We start from the raw sequence: 20,863 nt of genomic DNA, 5'->3' as shown, positions 1-20,863 counted from the left end.
AATCCCTGTGTAAAGCCCTCCCTTCTTCCTCCAAAAATCATACAGCCCCATAACTCCTAGTTAATCACAAGTCAAACATCAATTTTCAGGCTAGTGTCCTAAGATTTTGATGGAAATGAAGGAAATTAAAGACCTCACCTCTCCCTTACAAAGACCTTCTTGACATAAAAAGGCAGCTATTTTACAAGATGCATAACAAAAACTAACCTCACTTCCTAAGGCCATGGTCAGTAAGGACAAATAAAACATCCTCTAAAAAACAAAGTATGGACCTGTCATGTCTGCCCTGACCTAGCATTAAAAACAATCTAGTAATAGGGCCAAAGTGCCCTCACCAGACACAGAGCAATATTATAGACATTACACTTATTTATTTGGGGGAATTGTAATTTAATCACAACATTTTTCTCTTCCCTTTCCCTCTCTCCAAATACCCCCATAAACTCTTTCCTGCTCTCTTTCAAATTCTTGGCCTCTTTTTTCACTAGTTATTTATTACGGATATTTTTCAGGTTTATTTTTTTCAATGAATAGGGAACCTATATCATATGCCAGGCACTATGATGATATCACCATCATGCAAGACACACCCAGTCTACCTAAAGTAAGCGTTGTTAAATACACTAACTGAAGTCAGGCAGGACGGCTTGTGCTATAATCCAAGCATTTGGGAATCTGGGCTACATAGTGAGTCAGTTCCATGCTGGTCTATGCTACAAAGATCTACCTAACAGCAAAAACAAGGCAAGTATAAAAATAACCTCCCAGCACTTGGGAGGCAGAGGCAGAAAGATATCTGAGAGTTTGAGGCCAGCCTGGTCCAGGACAGCCAGGCAATTGCACAGAAAAAAAACCTTTCTTTCTTTTTTCTTTTCTTTTTTTTTTTTTTTTTTTTTTTTTGAGACAGAGTTTCTCTGTGTAGTTTTGGTGCTTGTCCTGGATATCACTCTGTAGACCAGGCTGGCCTCGAACTCACAGAGATCTGCCTGGTTCTGCCTCCTGAGTGCTGGAATTAAAGGCGTACACCACCTCCGCCCGGCAAGAAACCCTTTCTTGAAAAACCAAAATAAACAATAAACAACTTGCTTGTTTCCAACAGGTTACTCTAACACATATCTAACTCTCCTAGTCTTGGATTCATGTCATAGGTATAGAGGCATGGGTGTCAATACAAGCTGCCTACTCTCTAGGCGCTTGCTAGTTAAGTAAGCGGGTGTATCATGCAAAATACTCTGCCAGTGTGGAGCAAAGAAATGACTCTTCCAGGTACAGGAAGGAAAGTGATCCCAGAAAACTGCTTAAGACTTTTCACCTTTGGTGCTATAGTTTGGTTTCTAAGGATGAATATCCATCCAGACATTGAATTATTCTTTATACTTGTTCACATCTTAAATATTAGTAAAGTCATCATGGAAGTTATTTAAGTTCTGAAGAAATGACGCATAAGGTATGGACTAGAGGATAACAGAAGGGACTGGAGAAGAAGCGCGAGGACATGAGTTTGTAAAAAGGACTGAAAACTAAAACACATCGGGTCTCAGAGACAGCTCAAGGCAGAGGGAAACAGAAAAGCAGTTGCTCAAAGTGCTGTCCACGGTCTGCAGAGCCGAATGTCACAAAAGGAGCGATAAAAATGCCCTACTTCACCCACAATCAGAAAAATTGTAGGGATGAGAGGCACAACAACCTGTGTTTCTGATTTCTGTGTAATTATACAGAAGTTTCAGATTTTTATACTAAGATTAATGAAGGATTAACTCACAGGCTGCAGACATAGCTCAGCAGCTAAGAGCACTGGCTCTTCTTCCAGGGGACCTAGGTTCAATTCCCAGGACCCACACGATGGTTCACTTCAGTTTCAGGGGATTTAATGCCCCTTTTGGACCTCTATAGGCACTACACACACATAAGGCAAGTAAAACACCCATACACATAAAATAAAAAAGGAAAAAAAAAAAGAAAAATTAACATTAAACGCTGGATTAAAGTATTCTATTATCTGAGCAAAAATTCCTCAGAGGAATAAATAAAGATCAGAAACCTAGAGTCACACAGTGAAGTATTTAAGTGAAGAGGGTGACAGGAAACTGGAGGGACTGTCCAATCAGACAGTCCAGCATCTGACCTGGTGCCAAACTCAGAGGATTCTTTACACTCCTATTCAGTGAAGAGATGCAAGGGTTTTGGTTAGTGTTTTGTCAGCTTGACACAAGCAGAGTCATTTGGGAAGAGGAGCCTGTACCAAGTCGAGGAGGAACATTTTCTTAATTAAATGACTGATGTGAGGGTCCAGCCACTCTAGGTGATGCCAGCCTGGGGCAGGCAGTCCTGAGTTGCATAAAAAGCAGTATTCCTCCATGGCCTCTGCTTCCAGGTTCCTGACTTGAGCTCTTGTCCTGAACTTCTCTTCGGGATAGACTATAAACTATAATCTGAAATGAACCCATTCCTCTCCAAGTGGCTTTTTGGTCGTGGTGTTTATCACAGAACAAAAACTGAAGTAAGGCAGCTAGCAGACTTGGATATCCTCTAACAACTGATAAGGGAGAACGAACCTTGTAGGAACTTACTGACTCCTGCCTTCTTCAGCTGGGATGGTTTTCCTAGCCCAGCTTGAAATACCTTTCCCCAAACCAAAATAATGCCCAAGTAAAAATTACCTCTGGCATTTCTTGATCCAGGCAGAAGATTAAAAAATAAAATAAAATAATTCAAAAAATAAAGTAATAGCTAGGCATGGTGACACATGCTCATAATTGAGTCAGGAGAATTGCCCTAAGTTCAAGGCCAGCTAAGGCTACACAGCAGCATCTTGTTTCAAAGAAACAAAACTAAACACAAGGACAAGTTGCCAATTCACCTACATGGAGCTTCTACCACAGAGCAAATGACCCGTTTGGCAGGTTCCTAACAGAAGCCTAAATCTGGAAATGGTACTTGTTCTTGGGATTCCCAGAAACACAACTCTCTCTATTCCTGGAAGGTTAACCTTCATTCAGTGACTGAATCAGAAGGTTTTAGGTTCCCAGTCCTTAGAAGACACATTAGTATGCCTGCCTGTGACCTGTCTCAGGGAAATATCAAATATTTTTCAATCAAAAAGTCAGAAGGTCAAGACTAACCTGGACACACAGAGAAACCCTCTAGCTAAGGAGTCCGAGAACCAAGAAAACTTTTCAAGGTCAGCAACTTATTACACTGATAGAAACCCATCAATATGAGTTCTTGTCACAAAAGCACACCACCCAAATTTAGCCACATACAATAGATGAGGAAGCATTAGCCATTCAAGTGAATGAAGTTCCAAAGTGAGTGAGGTGGTCCAGGGCCTTTGGAGGCCAATGCTGCAAGCCTGGTGACCTGAGTATGAGCCCTTGAACCTACATAAAGGTGGAAGGAGAAAATGGATTCCACAGGCTGTCCTCTGACCTACACCTGCGCACTGTGGCATACGTGTGCACACACACATTGATTAAAGGAGTCACTGACAATAGTGAGAAGGGTAAAAGGAACGAATTCTGTTGCTGTTTGGCTTGTTTGTTTTGTTTTGTTTTTTGCTTTATGGCTTTGTTTTTGTTTTGATGAGACAGTCTCACTGTGTAGCCCTGCCTGGTCTGGAACTCCCTGTGTAGACCTGGCTGGCCTCGAACTCACCGAGGTTCACCTGAGAAAAAAGTGACTGCTTTATGCATTCACTTCCTCCCAGCACTCGGCAGTTGAGAGTCACCAGCAGAAATCTCATCCGACAGCAGCTCTTCTCTCAGCCTCAGGAGTCTGGACTAAGTCTCTGCACACCTTCCCCTAAAGTCAAGCCTCAGAGGCTTTGAGGGCAAGCCACGGGAAGCTTCACAATGAAGAGCTACTGCTCTCCATGTATGTGTTCCTTAATGGTCTAGAGGCCACCTGGGGATGGCAGCTTATGACTATAATCTTAGCACTAGAAAGGCAGAGGCAGGAGAATTACAAATTTGAGGCTAGCCGGGGACACATACACACTGAAACCTTAACAATTGACAACAAAAAGTAAGACACAGATGCCGTTTCTCCGAAGCTTAAATAACTGGAAGACTGCAAACATCCAAGCAGACTCAACTGTTTGTTTGAAACAGACTCTCACACTATTAGCCAGGCTGATCTTGAACTCAGAGTGATCCCCCTACCTAAGGTCCCCCAGAGCTAAGATAACAACCATAAGCCACCATAACTCTTCATGATTTGAAGACCTACCTGGACATATATATGTGGTTGAACTCCCGATTCCTAACTGAGACAGAATTTACAATAGTGGGTTTGCTACCTACCAACTTATGAGATTTCAGAGAAACTTATTTTATTAGTGTCCAAGAAACTTTAGAGGCTTGGACTTTCACAAACATTCCCACAACAACGAACAGGTATCAAGCAGTTCCTATACCCTCTAAGATGACTATAATGCCAGACATCATGCCTACCATAAACCAAGCATTCTTTATTAACCAGCACTATCAATTACTTCTACCTAAAGTAGCTTAGGGTCATTTTACAGATGTGAAAATGAAGGCACAGAAAAGTGAGGGACTTAGCCACATGTTACAGGCATAGACGCAGAATTAAGATGCAGTTGTAAGGACTTTGGCTTCAGAGCTCAACACATATTCTCTCGCCCTCCAACCTCTACCCCTGAGACAGGGTTTCTGTGTGTAGCCCTGACTGTCCTGGAATTTACTCTGTAGACTAGGCAGGCCTTGAACTCACAGAGATTCACCTGCCTCTGCCTCCTGAGGGTTGGGGTTAAAGGTGTATGCAACCACCACCTGGCTAAATATATCTTTAAAAGCTGCACTTATTTACTGGGTGTTTCTGCTACATGGATGTGCCACAGCACACGTGAGGTTAGAAGGACAACAGGTTATTAGGCTTGGTAGCAGGTGTGCATTTTGACAGCCCACCCACAGCCCAAGCTCTAGGCTATACTGCCTTTCTGAGGGTATGGTCAGTTGATTCGACAAGCAAGCATTGGATTCCACAATCAAGTATTTAGGCATCAAGCACTCTAGATAAAAGCATACATTCACACAAAACCATCACCAGAACAAACACTTCTACTCAACTCATGCTCGATATGACACTGAAAGCTTGAATGTACCAAGATACTACCTCTTGAACTAATACTAAGCCAAAAAAATCTAAAAACTAAGGCCTGAAAAGCAAAGTTAAATAAACAGGATCTAGAGAGATAGTTCATCAGTTTAAGAGCTCTGGATACTCTTGCAGAGGACTTGGGTTCAATTTCCATCACCCACATGGTGGCTCACAACCATCTGAAACTCCAGTCCCAAAGGATCCAATACCCTTTTCTGGCTTCTAAGGGCACCAGGCATGCCTGTGGTACACAGGAGTATGTTCAGGTTAAACACCCAATAAAGTAAAATTTAAAGAAAGGTAACTTTTGAAATTTTAAATGTCAAAAAAAGAAAACAAGAGCCGGGCAGTGGTGGTGCACGCCTTTAATCCCAGCACTCGGGAGGCAGAGGCAGGTGGATCTCTGTTGAGTTCGAGGCCAGCCTGGTCTCCAAAGTGAGTTCCAGGACAGGCGCAGAGAAACCGTGATGGAGAGCAGCACTTGTAACACCTACATTTCCTGTCCTTTATGTTAACTACTTCACACATAAGAGAAACCCAAACAAAGGCTGGAAGTGGAGGCACAGACAGGTGGATCCCTATGAGTTTGAGACCAGGCAGGGTTATACAGTGAGACCCTGTCACAAATAAACAACCAAACAGAACACACCAGAAGCTGGGTATGGTGGTGCACACAAGTGCTCTGGAAGAGGCAAGTAGATCAGGAACTCAGGGGCAGTTTCTACTACATAGAGAGTGCAAAGCTAGTCTGGGATACCAGAGACTGTCTCAAAACCAAACACACAACCCTACATGCAGATCACAAACCTATCCCTGGACAAGTCAACAGAACAGATATTCTACAAAGTGAAATCTATGAATTTCCATTCAGAATTTTGAACAGCTTAATTTGGATGCCATCAAAACATTTAAAATCTGGCTTCAGTTCATTTCTTCTCTAGTTTTCACACTTGACAGGTGTTAGAAATACTCACAGGCAAGCTGGAGGGTCTTGACTGAAGACTCAGGTTCATATCTTCTTGCCCTCCTTTACTGGAGGTCATTGAGGGGGCTGAGGATGCCTGAGACCCAAATGAATCTTGAGAAAGCTCCTATAAGAAAAATAAAAAAGCTGTGAGGGCCTGTCACAAGGTGGTACACCTTTAATCTCAGCGCTTGGCAGGCAGAAGCAGATGGATCTGTAAGTTCCACACAGTCTCAAAACAATAAGCAACAACAATGAGAGAGAGAGAGAGAGAGAGAGAGAGAGAGAGAGAGAGAGAGAGAGAGAAACAGACAGACAGACAGACGGACCACCCAGGCTGGGGCTGGAGAAATGGCTTAGCATCTGTTGCTCTTGTAGAAGACACAGGTTCAGCTCTCAGCATCCACAAGAAGCTCACAACTCACAACCATCTGAAGCTCTATCTAGTTACAGAGGATTCAACACCCTCTCCTGGCCTCTGTGGGCATCAGGCACACACAAGGTACACAGGCAAACATAATAGGCCATACACACACACACACACACACACACACACACACACACACACACACACACACACACACACACACACACACCCCAAAAAACAATCTTAAAAAAGAGAAAGAGGCAGGCAAGCTTGCTTTGGGTAAAAGAGCTGCGGTGCTTTCTCACCCAGGAAAGCCAAGTTGAGAAGTGCTCATGCACATAAATGATCTGACCAGACAAAAACTTAAGCAATGGTTCTTTCTTAAGAATGTCAAGAGTAAGCCTGATATGGTAGTCGATGCCTGTAATCCCAGCACTAGCCAGGCTACACCAGAGGGACAGCAAGTTCAAGGCCAGCCTGGGCTATAGTGAGGCACTGCCTCAAAAACAAACAAACAAAAAACAAAAAAACCCTCCAAACAAATTAATGTCAACAGTGGAACTCGATGGAATTGTCTATTCACTGCTATCCGAGAGCCATTTCTTGAGGTTGAAGGTAGAAATATAACTAACTGTATTTAGTATCTTAATCAAGCAATTTGGTTTGTTTAAAAAAAAAAAGTAAAAAAAAAAAACAGTAAAGTGAGTACTGACAGATAATTTATTTCAATAATATCACCATCGCATAAAAATACTTAGGTGTCAGTCATTTTCCTCATGTGTCTCTAAAAAGAATTATTATCTAATTCTTAAAATCAAAACCACCCTCAAAAATTAAGAATTTCAGGGTTGTGTTTGGTGGTACAAATCTCAAATCCCAGCACTATAGGTGGAGGTAGGCAGGTCTCTATGAGTTTCAGACCAGACTTTGTCTAAAATAAACAAAAAAGAAAACCCCAAACAGAGAATTTCAGAATCCAGAATATTCTGGGCAACAGAACAGAATGGTAGGCAGCGAAAATAAACTGCATATAGTACAGCTAACTCAAGTGATTATTTTGGAAAATGATTGAAGTCATTTGGGTGCTCACGTTCTGATATGCTGGTTGGGAGTAGTGGGAATCAGACCCATAACCTTTTATTTCTTGTCTATAAGATTTTCCATTACTTTATTTTTTCACAGAACTACACGTCTTTATGTAGTTCGATCACTCCTGATAGCACATTTCCCCAGAAATTCATTGGTTTTTATGCATATGGCACCAAGGTGTAAGCTGCCTTTGGTCGACCTCAGGTAGGACAAGAGGAAGAGCCACTCACCTGTGGTGGAGGGAAGCGCTGCTGGGAGTAGGCAGTTTGCTGGGACTGCTGAGGCTGGGGCTGAGGATATGCAGCCTGCTGGGAGAGCGTCGAGGATGCTGGCTGCTGAGGTTGCTGCTGCTGGTAGGGAGACTGTGCCTGTGGTTGTGAGTAGGGGGGCTGGCTCTGGGGATGCTGTTGTGCAGTGGACTGCTGAGAGGGGTATGGAGTTGGGGACTGCTGATGTGGAGGCTGGGATGGCTGCTGGGAATACGGTGGCTGAGAGGACTGAAGCTGTGGTTGCTGAGTCTGCGGCTGCTGCTGATATGAAGGCTGCGCATGAGGGGTCTGGGATGGTGGCTGCTGGGAGTAAGGTGGCTGTTGTTGCTGGGGATGAGGACTTTGCTGGTTATAGTACGGAGTCTGGCCCTGCTGACCATACCCACTGGGGCCTTGCTGTCCATAAGGTGGAATCTGTAAGAAAGAAAAGAGACTTTAAGGACTGATTCACCTGGATGAAGAAAGGTGAGGAGCAGTGCCTGAAGATGGGTATGCAAAGTAGTCATGCCTCATCTCATATAAAGGTTCAGGTTTCTTCTACTACCCCTCTCTAAACTAAGCCATAAAGAATGGTCAAATTTGCTGGGCGGCTGCGGCGGCAGCGGTGGTGGTGGTGGTGGTGGTGGTGGTGGTGGTGGTGGTGTTGGTGGCGGCGGCGGTGGCGGCAGTGCACGCCTTTAATCCCAGCACTCGGGAGGGGGATCTCTGTGAGTTCGAGGCCAGCCTGGGCTACAGAATGAGTTCTAAGAAAGACACAAAGCTACACAGAGAAAGTCTGCCTCGGAAAACAAAAGGGGGGAAAAATGGCTGAACTTGTTTACATATAAGACTGAATTCACTCACTATTTTCAGTCAGGTATTGGTGGCGCACGCCTTTAATCCCAGCACTCGGGAGGCAGAGCCAGGCGGATCTCTGTGAGTTCGAGGCCAGCCTGGGCTACCAAGTGAGTCCCAGGAAAGGCGCAAAGCTACACAGAGAAACCCTGTCTCGAAAAACAAAAAAAAACCAAAAAAAAAACAAAAAAAAAAACCAAATAAGTTATTTTCCCTAGTGAGCCTATCGTTTGTATCATGACCTAGGTTGTTTTTATGTTAGGAATTTTATCCTAACCACAATGAAGAAGCACTAGAAGCCTGGTTCAAATAATTGAAGGTGTTTAGAATAGAAGGTAATCAGAATAGTACACAAATCACTAAGCTACACTGGTTCTCTCTTCACTTTAAAAATATTCAGGGGCTATAGTAGTTACTGTGTTTACCTAGCATGCATATATAGTACCCAATACTATATAAACCAGGCAGGACGAATAGAACTTGCCTCTAATTCCATGGCACTATTGGTGACCAAGAGGCAGAAGATCAGGAAGTTCAAGGTCATTCTGGCTATTAGAGTTAGAGGCCATGCACGACAATACATGAAGAAAGAACTCTGTGTCATCTCTCAGTTTTCTCATAGAAAGATAGCAGGGAGTGATGGCTTATGCCTTTAGTCCCAGCACTTAAGAGTCAGAGGCAGGCAGAACTCTGAGTTCAAGGCCAGCCTGGTCTATACAGAGAGACCCTGTCCCCCCACTCAAAAAAGCAGCAGCAGCTGGGCGGTGGTGGTAGTGCATTTCATCCCAGCACTTGGGAGGCAGAGGCGGGCAGATCTATGAGTTCCTTGCCAGCCTGGTTGGTCTACCTAGTGAGTTCCAGGATAGCCAGGGCTATACAGAGAAATTCTGTTTTTTTTTTTTTTTGGGGGGGGGGGGAAAGAAGAAGAAAAGAAGTATATGCATTTCATTTTCTGTATTTAAAGACACTCTTTGCTCTAAAGTTTTAGAAATAATTTCAGACTTCATATACTGTCCTTTACCTTTTTGTTACTCGGACATAAACAGCAGAAAATCTGCCAACACAGAAACAATGAAAAGATGATAGATATTGGGGCCAGCAATATGGCTTAGCAGATAAGACACTTGCCACCAAGCCTGATGACGAGTTCAATCCCTGGGACCTATTAGAGCTGTGAGACCTGGCATCTTGGCCTCATCCCAAAATAAATAACAGTAATATAATTTTTTAAATGGTGGCAGTGCAAGGGGCTGGGCTGGGGCTGGAGCTCAGTAGCAGAGTCCCATCTAGTATGCTTGGGGCCTCGGGCCTAATTCTCAGCACTGAAAAACAAAACCAAAAACCCCCCAAAACAATGGCATGGCTAATGAGACAGACTGACATGATGAGAGGAAGTCTCATCTGTAACAGCACTGATCCCATCTTTACTGTTCATTATAGTCCCTTTTTCTTTCACACTAAATCCTTCTTAAACATTCTCTTTGACTCAGGCAGCTTATGTTACAGGCCGTGAGGAAGGTGAAGGACCACAAGGCAAATGGCACAAATAGTTTCTACTGTAGTAGCAATAAACAGGTACTCAGCCATGGCCCTCCTACCATCTAGCCTCCCAAGGGAAGACCAGCCAGGTCAAGAAAAAAAAGAGCAGTAGATTGGGTTCAAATTCCAAGACATGTTGAGACAGACAGAAAGACAGACAGATATAGGATGTATGTCTATCTTGTCTACACTATGTCTATCCTGTCCTTATTAGCTAGCATATGTGCATTTCAAGAGGGGGTCTGAAAGCCATTCTAATCCTCACACACCAATTGTAGACAGCAAAGAAGGTCAATGTCATCATATACCTGCTGTGCATAAGAGAGGCCGCCCATGGCACTCTGAGCCCGGCCCTGCATGGTCATTGGGTACCGCTGTGGAGTCTGGGACCCATATGGCTGCCCTGGGTACCCATGTCCTTGTTGCGGTCCTGAAGGAGGTCCCTGTTGTTGCGAGTATGGGTTAGTCCCACCATACGGCTGAGGTCTCATCTTTCCCATCTGATCCATTGGACTGGATGGCTACAAAAATAAAGAACATTTTCATTAACCTCATTTTGATGGCCTCTGGCCGGCATGAACACATAGAGCTCTTTTGAAAGTCCACATGCCACATAAGAAACCAGTTATTATGGAAAGGTAATGGGACAGATCCAGTAACCCTGCAGTACTCATTCAACTCTTTTCGGAACTTAGATTTTCATAAATAAAATGATAATGCCATATAAAAGCACTTTGGAAACTTCAAAAGCTGAGATACAGAAGCATCCTAGAAAACTGAAAAGGAGGTGGGGGTGGGAGACTGATTCCATAGTCCATTAATGGAAACTTTTTCTTTGCATGTTAGTAATGCTAGAGCAAAGTAGTTCAATTTATGCTCTCTTCAAACGAGCAAAAAGGCTAAGTAATCGCTGTTGAAAGGACAGTAATGAATTTGGAGCCTTGTTTATTTCAAGTGAAAATCCATTTCATTTAAAACTGAAGAATTTGAAAATAAAGGACAGAACCTTGTCTCTTCAAGGAACAAGCTATGGGGCTAGAGAAACGCTCAGCAGTTAGAGCATTAGGTTTGGTTCCCAGCACTGGGTGGCTCACAACCACCTCTAACTCCAGTTCAAGGGGATCCAATGACCTCCTCTTCTGATCTTAGCAGGCCACATGCAAAACACGCACGCACGCATGCGCAAACAACACATACCCACATAAACACAATGAGACACAAATAAAAAGAAACCTTTAAATAAACAAGTAGTAAGCTATAGGCTGAGTGTGGAGGCACACATCTGCAATCCCAGCTAGAGACAGGATGATTGGGAGTTCAAGGTCATCCTAAGATAAAAAGTGAGTTTGAGACCAGTCTGGGTTAAATGAGACCCATCTCAAAAAGCCAAAAGGAACAAAGTACCACACTAACAACATAAAGCTCCAAAGTTCAAAGCACAGGCATCAATGTACAAATACAGCTTTCCAGCTGGGCATGGTGGCTCACCTATAATCCCAGCACTTAAGAGGCTGAAGCCGAGGGGTTGCTGTGCATTTGAGGTGACCCTTAGCTACATAAGGAATTTCAGGCCAACTTGAGCAGGTAATGAGATCCTGTCTCAAGATGATTGATTGATTGATTGATTGATTGATTGATAGGTAGATAAAATAGATAAGATAGACAGGCAGACAGATACTTGAAAAGTCATGTGACTTCCCAGTCCTTTATGGCTCTACAGATTCAATCAGCTCATTCACTTTCTGATCCTGCTGGAGCTGCAAGACAGTCCTAACATACTGTCCTCTGCCAAAGATACCTCTCTGTATCTACTGGTAAGAAGAGGGGTAAGAATTCTAAATATCTCTCAAATACACTCAGTTGCAGGATAGTTTCAGAGCCTAATACAAAACTTGAAACAGAATCTTAAACTGGGAGTAGGGAGTAAATTTAAGTATTCTAGGTATAGATGTCATTAACTCTCAAATGAAGGAGCTCAGTAAATCAGTAGCACACATCAAGATCACCTGGAGAGCTTGTTAAACCACAGACCACTGGCATCCATCTGTGATTCAGTAGGTTCAAATAGGGCCCAGGATATGCATATTTGTAACAAGTTCCCTGGGGATCGTACTTCTGGGGACATAGTAGGATCTAGGTTCAACTCCCAGTTTTGGGGAGGATGGGGACTAAATGAGGGTGGCTGGAGGTAATCTAGAGGTCTAGATCATCCCTAGGGTTCTTTCTAGTTCTATTATTCAATAAATACTAAATTACTTGATAATGTAAGATGTGCTCCATTTAAACAATTGCTTGCCTCTTCCTTCTTCCATCCCTCTCTCTTCTTATGTGTTTTGTTGTTGTTTTTTCTTTCGAGACAGGGTTTCTCTGTGTAGTTTTGGTGCCTGTCCTGGATTTCACTCTGTAGACCAGGCTGACATCGAACTCACAAAGATCCGCTGGCCTCTGTTCCCCGAGTGCTGGGATTAAAGGCTTGCACCGCCACCACCCAGCTCTTATGTGGTTTTTTTTTTTTTTTTTTTTTGGAGCTGAGGCTCAAACCCAGGCCTTGCGCTTTGCTAGGCAAGTGCTCAACCACTGAGCTAAATCCCCAACCCCTCTTATGTGTTTTCATACTAGAAGAAGTAGTTATTGGGGAGGAATATCCAACTGTCAAGAACAACAACAACAACAAACAGAAGCTAGTGGAGGGGGTATGGTGGTGCACACCTGTAACCCCAGCCACTGAGAAGATGAGGCAGGAGCGTCACAGATTCAAAGCTAGCTTGGTCTACATATATCAAGCCCTAGGCCAGCCAGGGCTACATAGATGTAGCTTTGTTTGTTTGTTTTCAAAGAGAAACAAAATGAAGCAGAAGCAAAGTTCTTTCAAGCTATGGATAAATTTCAACTAAAAAGGTAACCACGGTGGTGGGAGTACTTCTTTCCCAAACTAGAGAATCACAGAAAAACTGTGTCCCAAATCACTACCCTTCAGTGTTATTCCAGGGCTATTTCCAACAATCCTAACTTCTATATCAGAAGCCCCAATAATGCTCCTAATCAGAATTTTGGCACCTACATGGGTTATTTTGGGACTATTTAGGACATTCAAGTTTAACAAAATTTGGGCTAGTGAGAAATACCACAATTTTTCCTGATACTGTTGGCAATGGTGCAAGACTGTGCTTTTGTGTGTGTGGGGGGGGGGGGGGGTGTTAAATGCCACACATCACCCTTCACCTCATCCCAGGCTACAGGGATTGTCTGAGGCCCTCAGTTGAAGACAATAGAATTTTCTACACAGAGAGACCAGCATGCTCTGGCTATCTGGCAGTCTAGGCCTGCCCTGAACACCAGGAACAATTACCATGGTGTTACTATGGATCTTCTACAGCAATCAATGGCTGCAGATTAGAATTTTTCAGGAAGCTTCACAAATGCCCAGGCCTCAAGGTTCTAATTTTGTTGGTGTGGGAGGGCTTAAGCTTTAGATCCATGAATGATTCTGATACATGTGATTAGCTGAGAACATTATTCAGTAAAATGGAATGACTGATGTGTTACTATTACACACTTAAAATATGAAACGTAACTGGGGAACTGAATTATTTGCTTTTTTCCTCCTTAGACAGATTTTGCTGCATGTAGACCAGGCTAACCTCAAATTGGCAACCTCCCTGCTTAGCCTCCAAAGTACTGGGATTAAAGGTGTGGACTGCCACTTTTTATTTTTATTTTTTTAATTAACTTATTTATTTTTCTATTATCAGCTTGATACAGTATAAATTCTTATCCTAATAGTGAAATGTTTCATTGAGGCTTGCCCAGTAATTGAGTAAAACCAAAACTTATTATAAGCCACAGTCATCCTAGGGTCTCCCCTGCTATGTAGCCTCCCTGGTTCTGTGGGTTGCAGTCTGATTGTTCTTTGCTTTATATCTAGTATCCACTTATGAGAGAGTACATACCATGTTTGTCCTTCTGGGTTTGGGTTACCTCACTCAGGATGAGATGATATATATATATATATATATATATATATATATATATATATATATATATATATATATATATATAATTTATTTATTATTTATTTATTTATTTATTTAGAGACAGGGTTTCTCTGTGTAGCTCTGACTGTTCTGGAACATTTGTAGAACCAGGCTGGCCTCAAACTCAGAGATTTGCCTGCTTCTGCCTCCTGAGTGCTGGGACTAAAGGTGTGTGCCACCACTGCCTGGCTATTTTTACTATTTGTATACTTTAGTTTTGCAGTCCGAGGGATTGAACACAAGGCCTGATTCATGCTAGATAAACATTCTACCATATAAATATTCTACCACTGGTCCCTCATTTTACTTTTTATTGAGAGAGGGTCTTACTAAGTTGCCCAAAATAACTATGAACTTTAAAAAATAGATTTATGTATTTTATGTGTATGAGTGTTTGCTTAAATATATCCATCTATGTATCATGTGTGTGCCTGATACCCAAGCAGTCCAGAAGAGGATGCTGAATTCCCTGGAACTGGAGTTATGGACAGTTGGGAGCCACAATGTGGGTGCTGAGAATCAAACTCCAGTCTTCTACAAGAACAAGTGCTCTTAACAGCTGAGTCATCTCTTCAGCCTCTAACTTGAAATTTTGATGCTCCTACCTCAGCTTTGGAATAAATGGAATTAAAGGCTTGTGCTGCTATGCTTGGCATTTTACTTATATTAGTTAATTTACTATTTGTTAATTACTTCTTTTAAGTCAAGATCTCAAGTAGCATAGGATGGCCTCAAACAAGCTACATAGCAAAAGATGAACACGAACTGCTGATTTTCCTGACTCCATCCAGCTTCCCTAAGTGCTGGGATTAAAGGCACATGCCACCATATCCAGGTTACGTGGTGCTTGGGATCAAATCCAGGGCAAAATTTACGTTAGACAAGTATTCTACCAACTAAGCTATCCATATAATCACATATGACTAGTGGCTACCCTACTACAATGTCGTTTGAGAGTAATGTTTCTAAATAATTTACCATTTCCTACTAAATATGGCTCCAAACTTCCTATTGAACTCCACACAATATTAATATATAGAAAAAGTAAAGAGTGTAGTAATTTGATAGAGTTGGGGTTTAAATTCTAACTCACTGTCTGGCCTTGAACGCTTTCGTTCATGACCTAAGATGCACATAACGAACAACTTCCCACAGCCTGGTGTGGGATACTTATAGTCATGCCTATAATCTCAGCACCTGGGAAGCTGAAGCAGGAGGATCATCGAAAGTTCTGTGCAAAACAAAATTACAAAGTAATCTCTAGGCCAGAATGGGCTACAGAATGAGGACCCCCGCGCACACGCAAAAAAAAAAGCTTCCCACAGTGCTTATATTTAAATGCCCAATAAATAATAGCTATTATCAATAATGACAAACCGCCCCCCCCCATGCTATAAATTCCAAGTTCTGTTCTGGTTCTTGATTCTGCTGTCTTATCCACAATGGCTTCCTCTCTCCCCAGTGCCAGCAACAGCACTTAAGGCCTTGTGTGCACTCTCGGATGTTCCCTTCCAGCCCTATACTGGCTTCTAGTAGCTCAACTCAACCCTTCAACATACAACATGATGTCACTTTCAGCACACCCTGAATCTCTCATACTTCTTTCTAAACGTAAATTTCGTAAGGCATTATAAGGCTTAACAGTGATAACTCCAATAAACTGGCTGTATTTCTGAAGTCCAGGTTAGTTTTGCTTTGTTTTCAAATGGCAGGGAATCTCACTGTTGCCCAAATAGCACTTGAATTCCTGGGTTCAAGACTCTAGAATGGGGGTGTGGGGGGAGAGGAAGGAGGGGGAAAATTCGGTCAGGATGTAAAATAAATAAATAACTCCAGAATAGCTGAGATTACGATATATACTTTGGCTAAGTTCTGGGACACACGAGTTCAGGCACTTTATCTACAAAGTCTTCTCAATGCCCCAAGTACAACTGCAATGATGTGTACTTCAAAGAGAAAGCACAGTTCAAACTATCCAGCCAGAAGGTGAAAGACATCTTCAACCCCAAAACAGGTTATGACTTTGGGTGCAGAGAGGAAAAAATTGACTGGACTAAATTAGAAGAGGAGAGTTTAGAAAAGTCATGAAGGAATAAGGACATTTTGAGATAACAATCTGTACTAGCAAGGGTTCCAATGCATTCCAGCCCCAAACACACGGCCAAAACCTAAAAGCTTACAGTGGCATGGTGGCACCTACCTTCCCTGCACTTGGGAGGCTAAGTCTAAGGCTGCTCTGGCCTCACAGGAGGACCTTTCAAAAAAAGGTAAAGTCTGCTCTCACATAAGACCTATGTGCCCAACTGAATAGAGCTACTTCTACAAGAGTTATGAGGGGTTCAAGAATCTTCTGTTTCACCTTTAAGAATCTTTGTAGCCCCCAAATAAAGGGCAGTCCAAGAACTGTTTCTCAAAATGAAACTGACAATATTTTGGTAATCACTCGTTCCCCTCATCAAAGGCTTATCATGATCAACATACTATGCAGCTTATTTGGCAAAGGAAAATAGATTCAGCTCAAACAACTAGACCACCCTGGTCTCATGTCAAAGTTAAATATCTACTCATATCAAAAGAGAATCTAATTTACACTTGTGAAAGATATGTGGTTTGCAGTTACAGAAAAAAAAAAAGGCACCATCCATCTCTCTTTTTTTTTTAATATTTAAATTTATTTTATGTGCATTGTTTTGAAGGTGTCAGATTACCTGGAACAGGAATTACAGACAGTTGCTAGCTGCCATGTGGGTGCTGGGAAGTGAACTCGGGACCTCTGGAAGAACAATCAGTGCCCTTAACCACTAAGCCAACTCTCCAGCCCCCACCATCCATCTCTTAAAGGAGAGAATAACATTAAATCTTCATTGATCAGTTTTATTGAAACATGTAAAGTAGAAACGCCCATCTCCGTAGTCAGCAGCCACAAAGGAGGAGATGGGAACACCAAATCAGAGCTGCAAAAGAGCCAGAGATTCCACTCTGGAAAAGACAAGAGGAAATCCTTTCAATGGGAAACCACAGGAGTAGATTACTGTGATTACACTTCAAAAGCAAAGACTCTGCCACAGAGACACATAATTGAGAGGAAAATGCTGGCCCTTGATCAGGGAAGTCAGGCCCCTACTATAGACTCTCCTGCATTCATAAAAAATAAAAATGAAAAGGGGGAAAGAGCCACAAGAAAACACATCTCAGTCTACCACTCAGCTCCTTCCCGATCACTGGCCAAATTATAAACTGCCCAACAAATCAAAGGACGCAGTTCAGGGGCTTCAAAGGCAAGATGCTTAGCAGGCTGATCTGTCTGAATATATTCAGTACAAACAGTTTGCAGACTACCCACTTGCAGAGTTCCCCTGCTCCCAGCAAATGGAATTACAAGCACCTCCAGACCAGGTGGCTACCGGGATCACTCTCAAGTTCTCAATGTACCAAGGAAAGCCACAGTGACCCTGTGAACTGTTGAATGTAACAAACTGAGTTTTACGGTTCATCAGGGTTAAGAGTCAGATAATCAAAAGTAACCAATTTCAGGACACTCAAAAGATTAAACACAGTTGCAAATCTCGATCTGACCGTGAGCCACCGAGGAGACAAGACCAAGCACTAACACTTCGAAACACCAAGAGATAACATTCCCCATATCATGTGGTAATGGCACCAGAAAAAAGAAAGTGTAATTTTGAAATAAACGTCTGAGAAGGACTTGGAGTCCCAAGCCAAAGGTGCACAGAGGAAGTGATCAGAAGTAGAGGTAAGGGTCAACTTTAACGCCCAGCAGTGCCGAAGACCAGAAAGAAGAAAATGGAAAGGTTGGGTCAGGGACTGCCAAGAGCACCCATCGTCAGAAAGAAGTCCTGAGCAATACACACTTGTACTTTCACTCTGAATGCCAACTCGTCGGTGCCAGGATAAACCTAGAGCCATACCCTTGGATTTGGGACCTCCAAGTATTATTTCTTACTTCTTGTGCTTTCAATTTATTCCTAGCCAGATTTGTTTATGAGTTTTAATAATAACAATAAAAAAATGCATCCCTGGCTCTTTAACCGAAAGAACCCCCTAATTGATTCCCACAGTAATTAACCTGCATTTTACCTCAGAGAGCGGTAGTTAAGGAAGTCGGCACTGCTATTTATAACTCATCTCAAATTGAGGGCAGACTGCCTAAAATCTAACACATCCCAGCTGTACTCCTGTTTGAACTGGGGCCAAGGGAATTTTTTAAAGCAATCTTGGCACCGAATGAATGACACCAACAGTATGAGAGCGCGAGTGGTTGTGTTGTGGTGACGTAGCATTGGAGGTGGAGGGGGGGCAGTGTACTGTGATCCCTCTCGTGCATGCCTGCTGCCTGAGTCCCAGTACAGTAAGCTGGGAACCGCCCACTGAGAGCCAAACACAGGAAAAGGCTTTTCCTGTGGACCGCCTTGAAGTGAGAAACACATGGCTAATCTGCATAAACTCGAAGCCACACCGCCCCTGCCAGGAAGGTTAGTGCTCGTAATCTCTGGCCATGGAGCTGGCTGCCTGGGAAGACTTGGACTGGCGCCTGATAACCCAGAAAGAGCCGAGAGAACAGATGGGTAAGGACCCCAGCAGAATACAGCCCCGGGTCACGTGACTCGCCACATGGCCCCGCCAGCACAAACTATTGTCTGGCTGCAGAGCTCCTATACAAAGGCACCAGGCCTCCGCTTCCTGTGATTCTAGGGACTGGCAGCAGCTGTTGATCGGTTCCCAGAGCGGACCCTCCTGTTAAGGAGCACTCCAGGCAGAGATAAGTACAAAAGTTAAGGCCTCTCCCAACCAGCAAACTTTCCCTTTCCCAGCCAGCTCCACAGAATTCTTAGGACGAAGGAGACTTCCCCTGCAGGAACAGCCTTGTTCCCTAGTACATATATGGACCAGCAGAAATCACTCCCATTCTCCCTTTTTTCTATAACTACAGACTATCTTTGCCCTCCCTCCCACCCCAACTGCCACCTGTACACCATGGCCTTGAAGACATCAGATTCCTAACCAAATCCAAGAGAAGTACTATGAAATCAGCTCAGACATTTCTATTCCGAGACCCTGCCTCCTAAAATGAGACTATACAGGGGTTAGGAGACAGGATGTTATTTTGTTCTTTTGAGATGGGGTCTTGCTATCTTTTCCAGGCTGGTTTGTAACTCTTGGGATCAAATGATCATGAGTAGTGCTGAGACTACCATATCCAGCCACGTGCTTTACTTTTAAACAGGGCAATATGACTACATGAGAGGATAACACCGACTCCTAATTTTGGCCTTACCAGAGCGATCTCATCCCTGGAGAAATGGAAATTAGAGAGGGTGGGAAAATGACAATCTTATCACATACATTAACATTTTATCCAGAGTCAAACCCACCTGGCCTAGGAGTCTCATTATTTATCATCTGACAAAAGATAAAAAAGACAGTTCATTCAAGTTCTGAACAAACTGGTCACCTGCCTCTCTCTGTGGGTGGCAGTTTGCAACACCACTCCCAAGTCAGTTTTGCTGCCTTAAATTCTTTCAAACTTCCCCTATGTTTACAAGGGGAATACAAGATTGTATTTCCAACATATCAGGGCTGTGACCAGATCTAAGGTCCTTCCAATACTACCTCATAATGATACAAAACAAGCTAGGCATGGGTTGACCCATTCCTACAATCCCAGCACTTAGGACACAGCATATTCAAGGATGGCCTGGGTTATAGGCAGTCAGTTTGCGGGGAGGGGAAAGCTAGATTGTGACTCAAAATAAAAGGGGTATTTGGACTATGGATCTCTATCCAGACCAAAGAGCATAGAAAACTTAGTAAGGTTTAGAAAAGGAGACCGAAAGAGAGAGTCACTAAACCATCCAATAAAACTAACAGAATATGAGAGCCAATTAATAACCACTTCACAGCTGCCCACCCAAAAGAAGCATGCCAGAAAAACCACAGCCAGGTGGCTGGTGTTTCTTTCCTTCTTCACTGGCACCAGAAAGAGCAGCTAGAGGACCAAACCTGAGAAGAGTCCTCCATCAGCCACTTCTTACGGAGAGGAAAGAAAGGCTCATGCTACAATGAAGACTGCTTTTAGTAAGACTGGACTTACATGCCCGATTTTCCTACTTTCAACTATAGAATCTCTAAGGAAAACAAGCAACTTCTTCAGAAAAACACTCCTCTTGCTAAGGGGGTGTGATAGTGAATGTCTTTAATCTCAGCAGAGGGAAGCTGATCTCTCTGTGAGTTCAATGCCAATCTGATCTACATAGCAAGTTCTAGGACAGCCAGAGCTACATGACAGAGAAAACTCATCTCAAAAACAAAACAAAACAAAACCCTACAAAAGAAAAATATTCTTCAGGTGTTACTTAAAACCAGGGCCATGAAAAACAGGGTAAGGCCCCAGGAGGGCAAGCATAAACAAAAGGTCATCTGATAAATCAGGAGCCCCCTTTACAACTGTCAAGGATAAGACAACAGTACAAGTTCCTGAGAATATTCAGAGGTAGAACAGGTGGGCTTGAATACCAGTTTTCATAACAGCTTCATGGGAAGACAAGCGAAAGTGAATCAATTTTAACTCATTATGGTACCCAATCCAACACTACTACCCCCAGGATTCTGGATCAGTGGCAAGAGG

At 43.0% G+C, this 20,863-nt stretch overlaps 1 protein-coding gene across 2 annotated transcripts in view; it reads right to left on the bottom strand.

Annotated features, from left to right (window-relative positions):
- Positions 1–20,863, bottom strand: part of Arid1a (AT-rich interaction domain 1A) — an 80,479-nt gene that overhangs the window by 37,840 nt on the left and 21,776 nt on the right. For both annotated transcript variants that reach the window (XM_052718014.1, XM_052718015.1), the window contains exons 2-4: positions 10,492–10,704; positions 7,772–8,224; positions 6,096–6,212 (exon numbers count right to left, since the gene is read on the bottom strand). In XM_052718014.1, coding sequence (XP_052573974.1) covers positions 6,096–6,212; positions 7,772–8,224; positions 10,492–10,704 — 783 coding nt within the window. The remainder of the gene's footprint in view (positions 1–6,095; positions 6,213–7,771; positions 8,225–10,491; positions 10,705–20,863) is intronic.

The sequence above is a fragment of the Peromyscus californicus genome, unplaced genomic scaffold (assembly GCF_007827085.1).
Source record: "Peromyscus californicus insignis strain IS unplaced genomic scaffold, ASM782708v3 Scaffold_5__1_contigs__length_169319896, whole genome shotgun sequence".
NCBI classification, from domain to species: Eukaryota; Metazoa; Chordata; class Mammalia; order Rodentia; family Cricetidae; genus Peromyscus; species Peromyscus californicus.
Note: the sequence above shows the minus strand (reverse complement) of the source record. Positions and strands in the feature narration are given on the sequence as shown.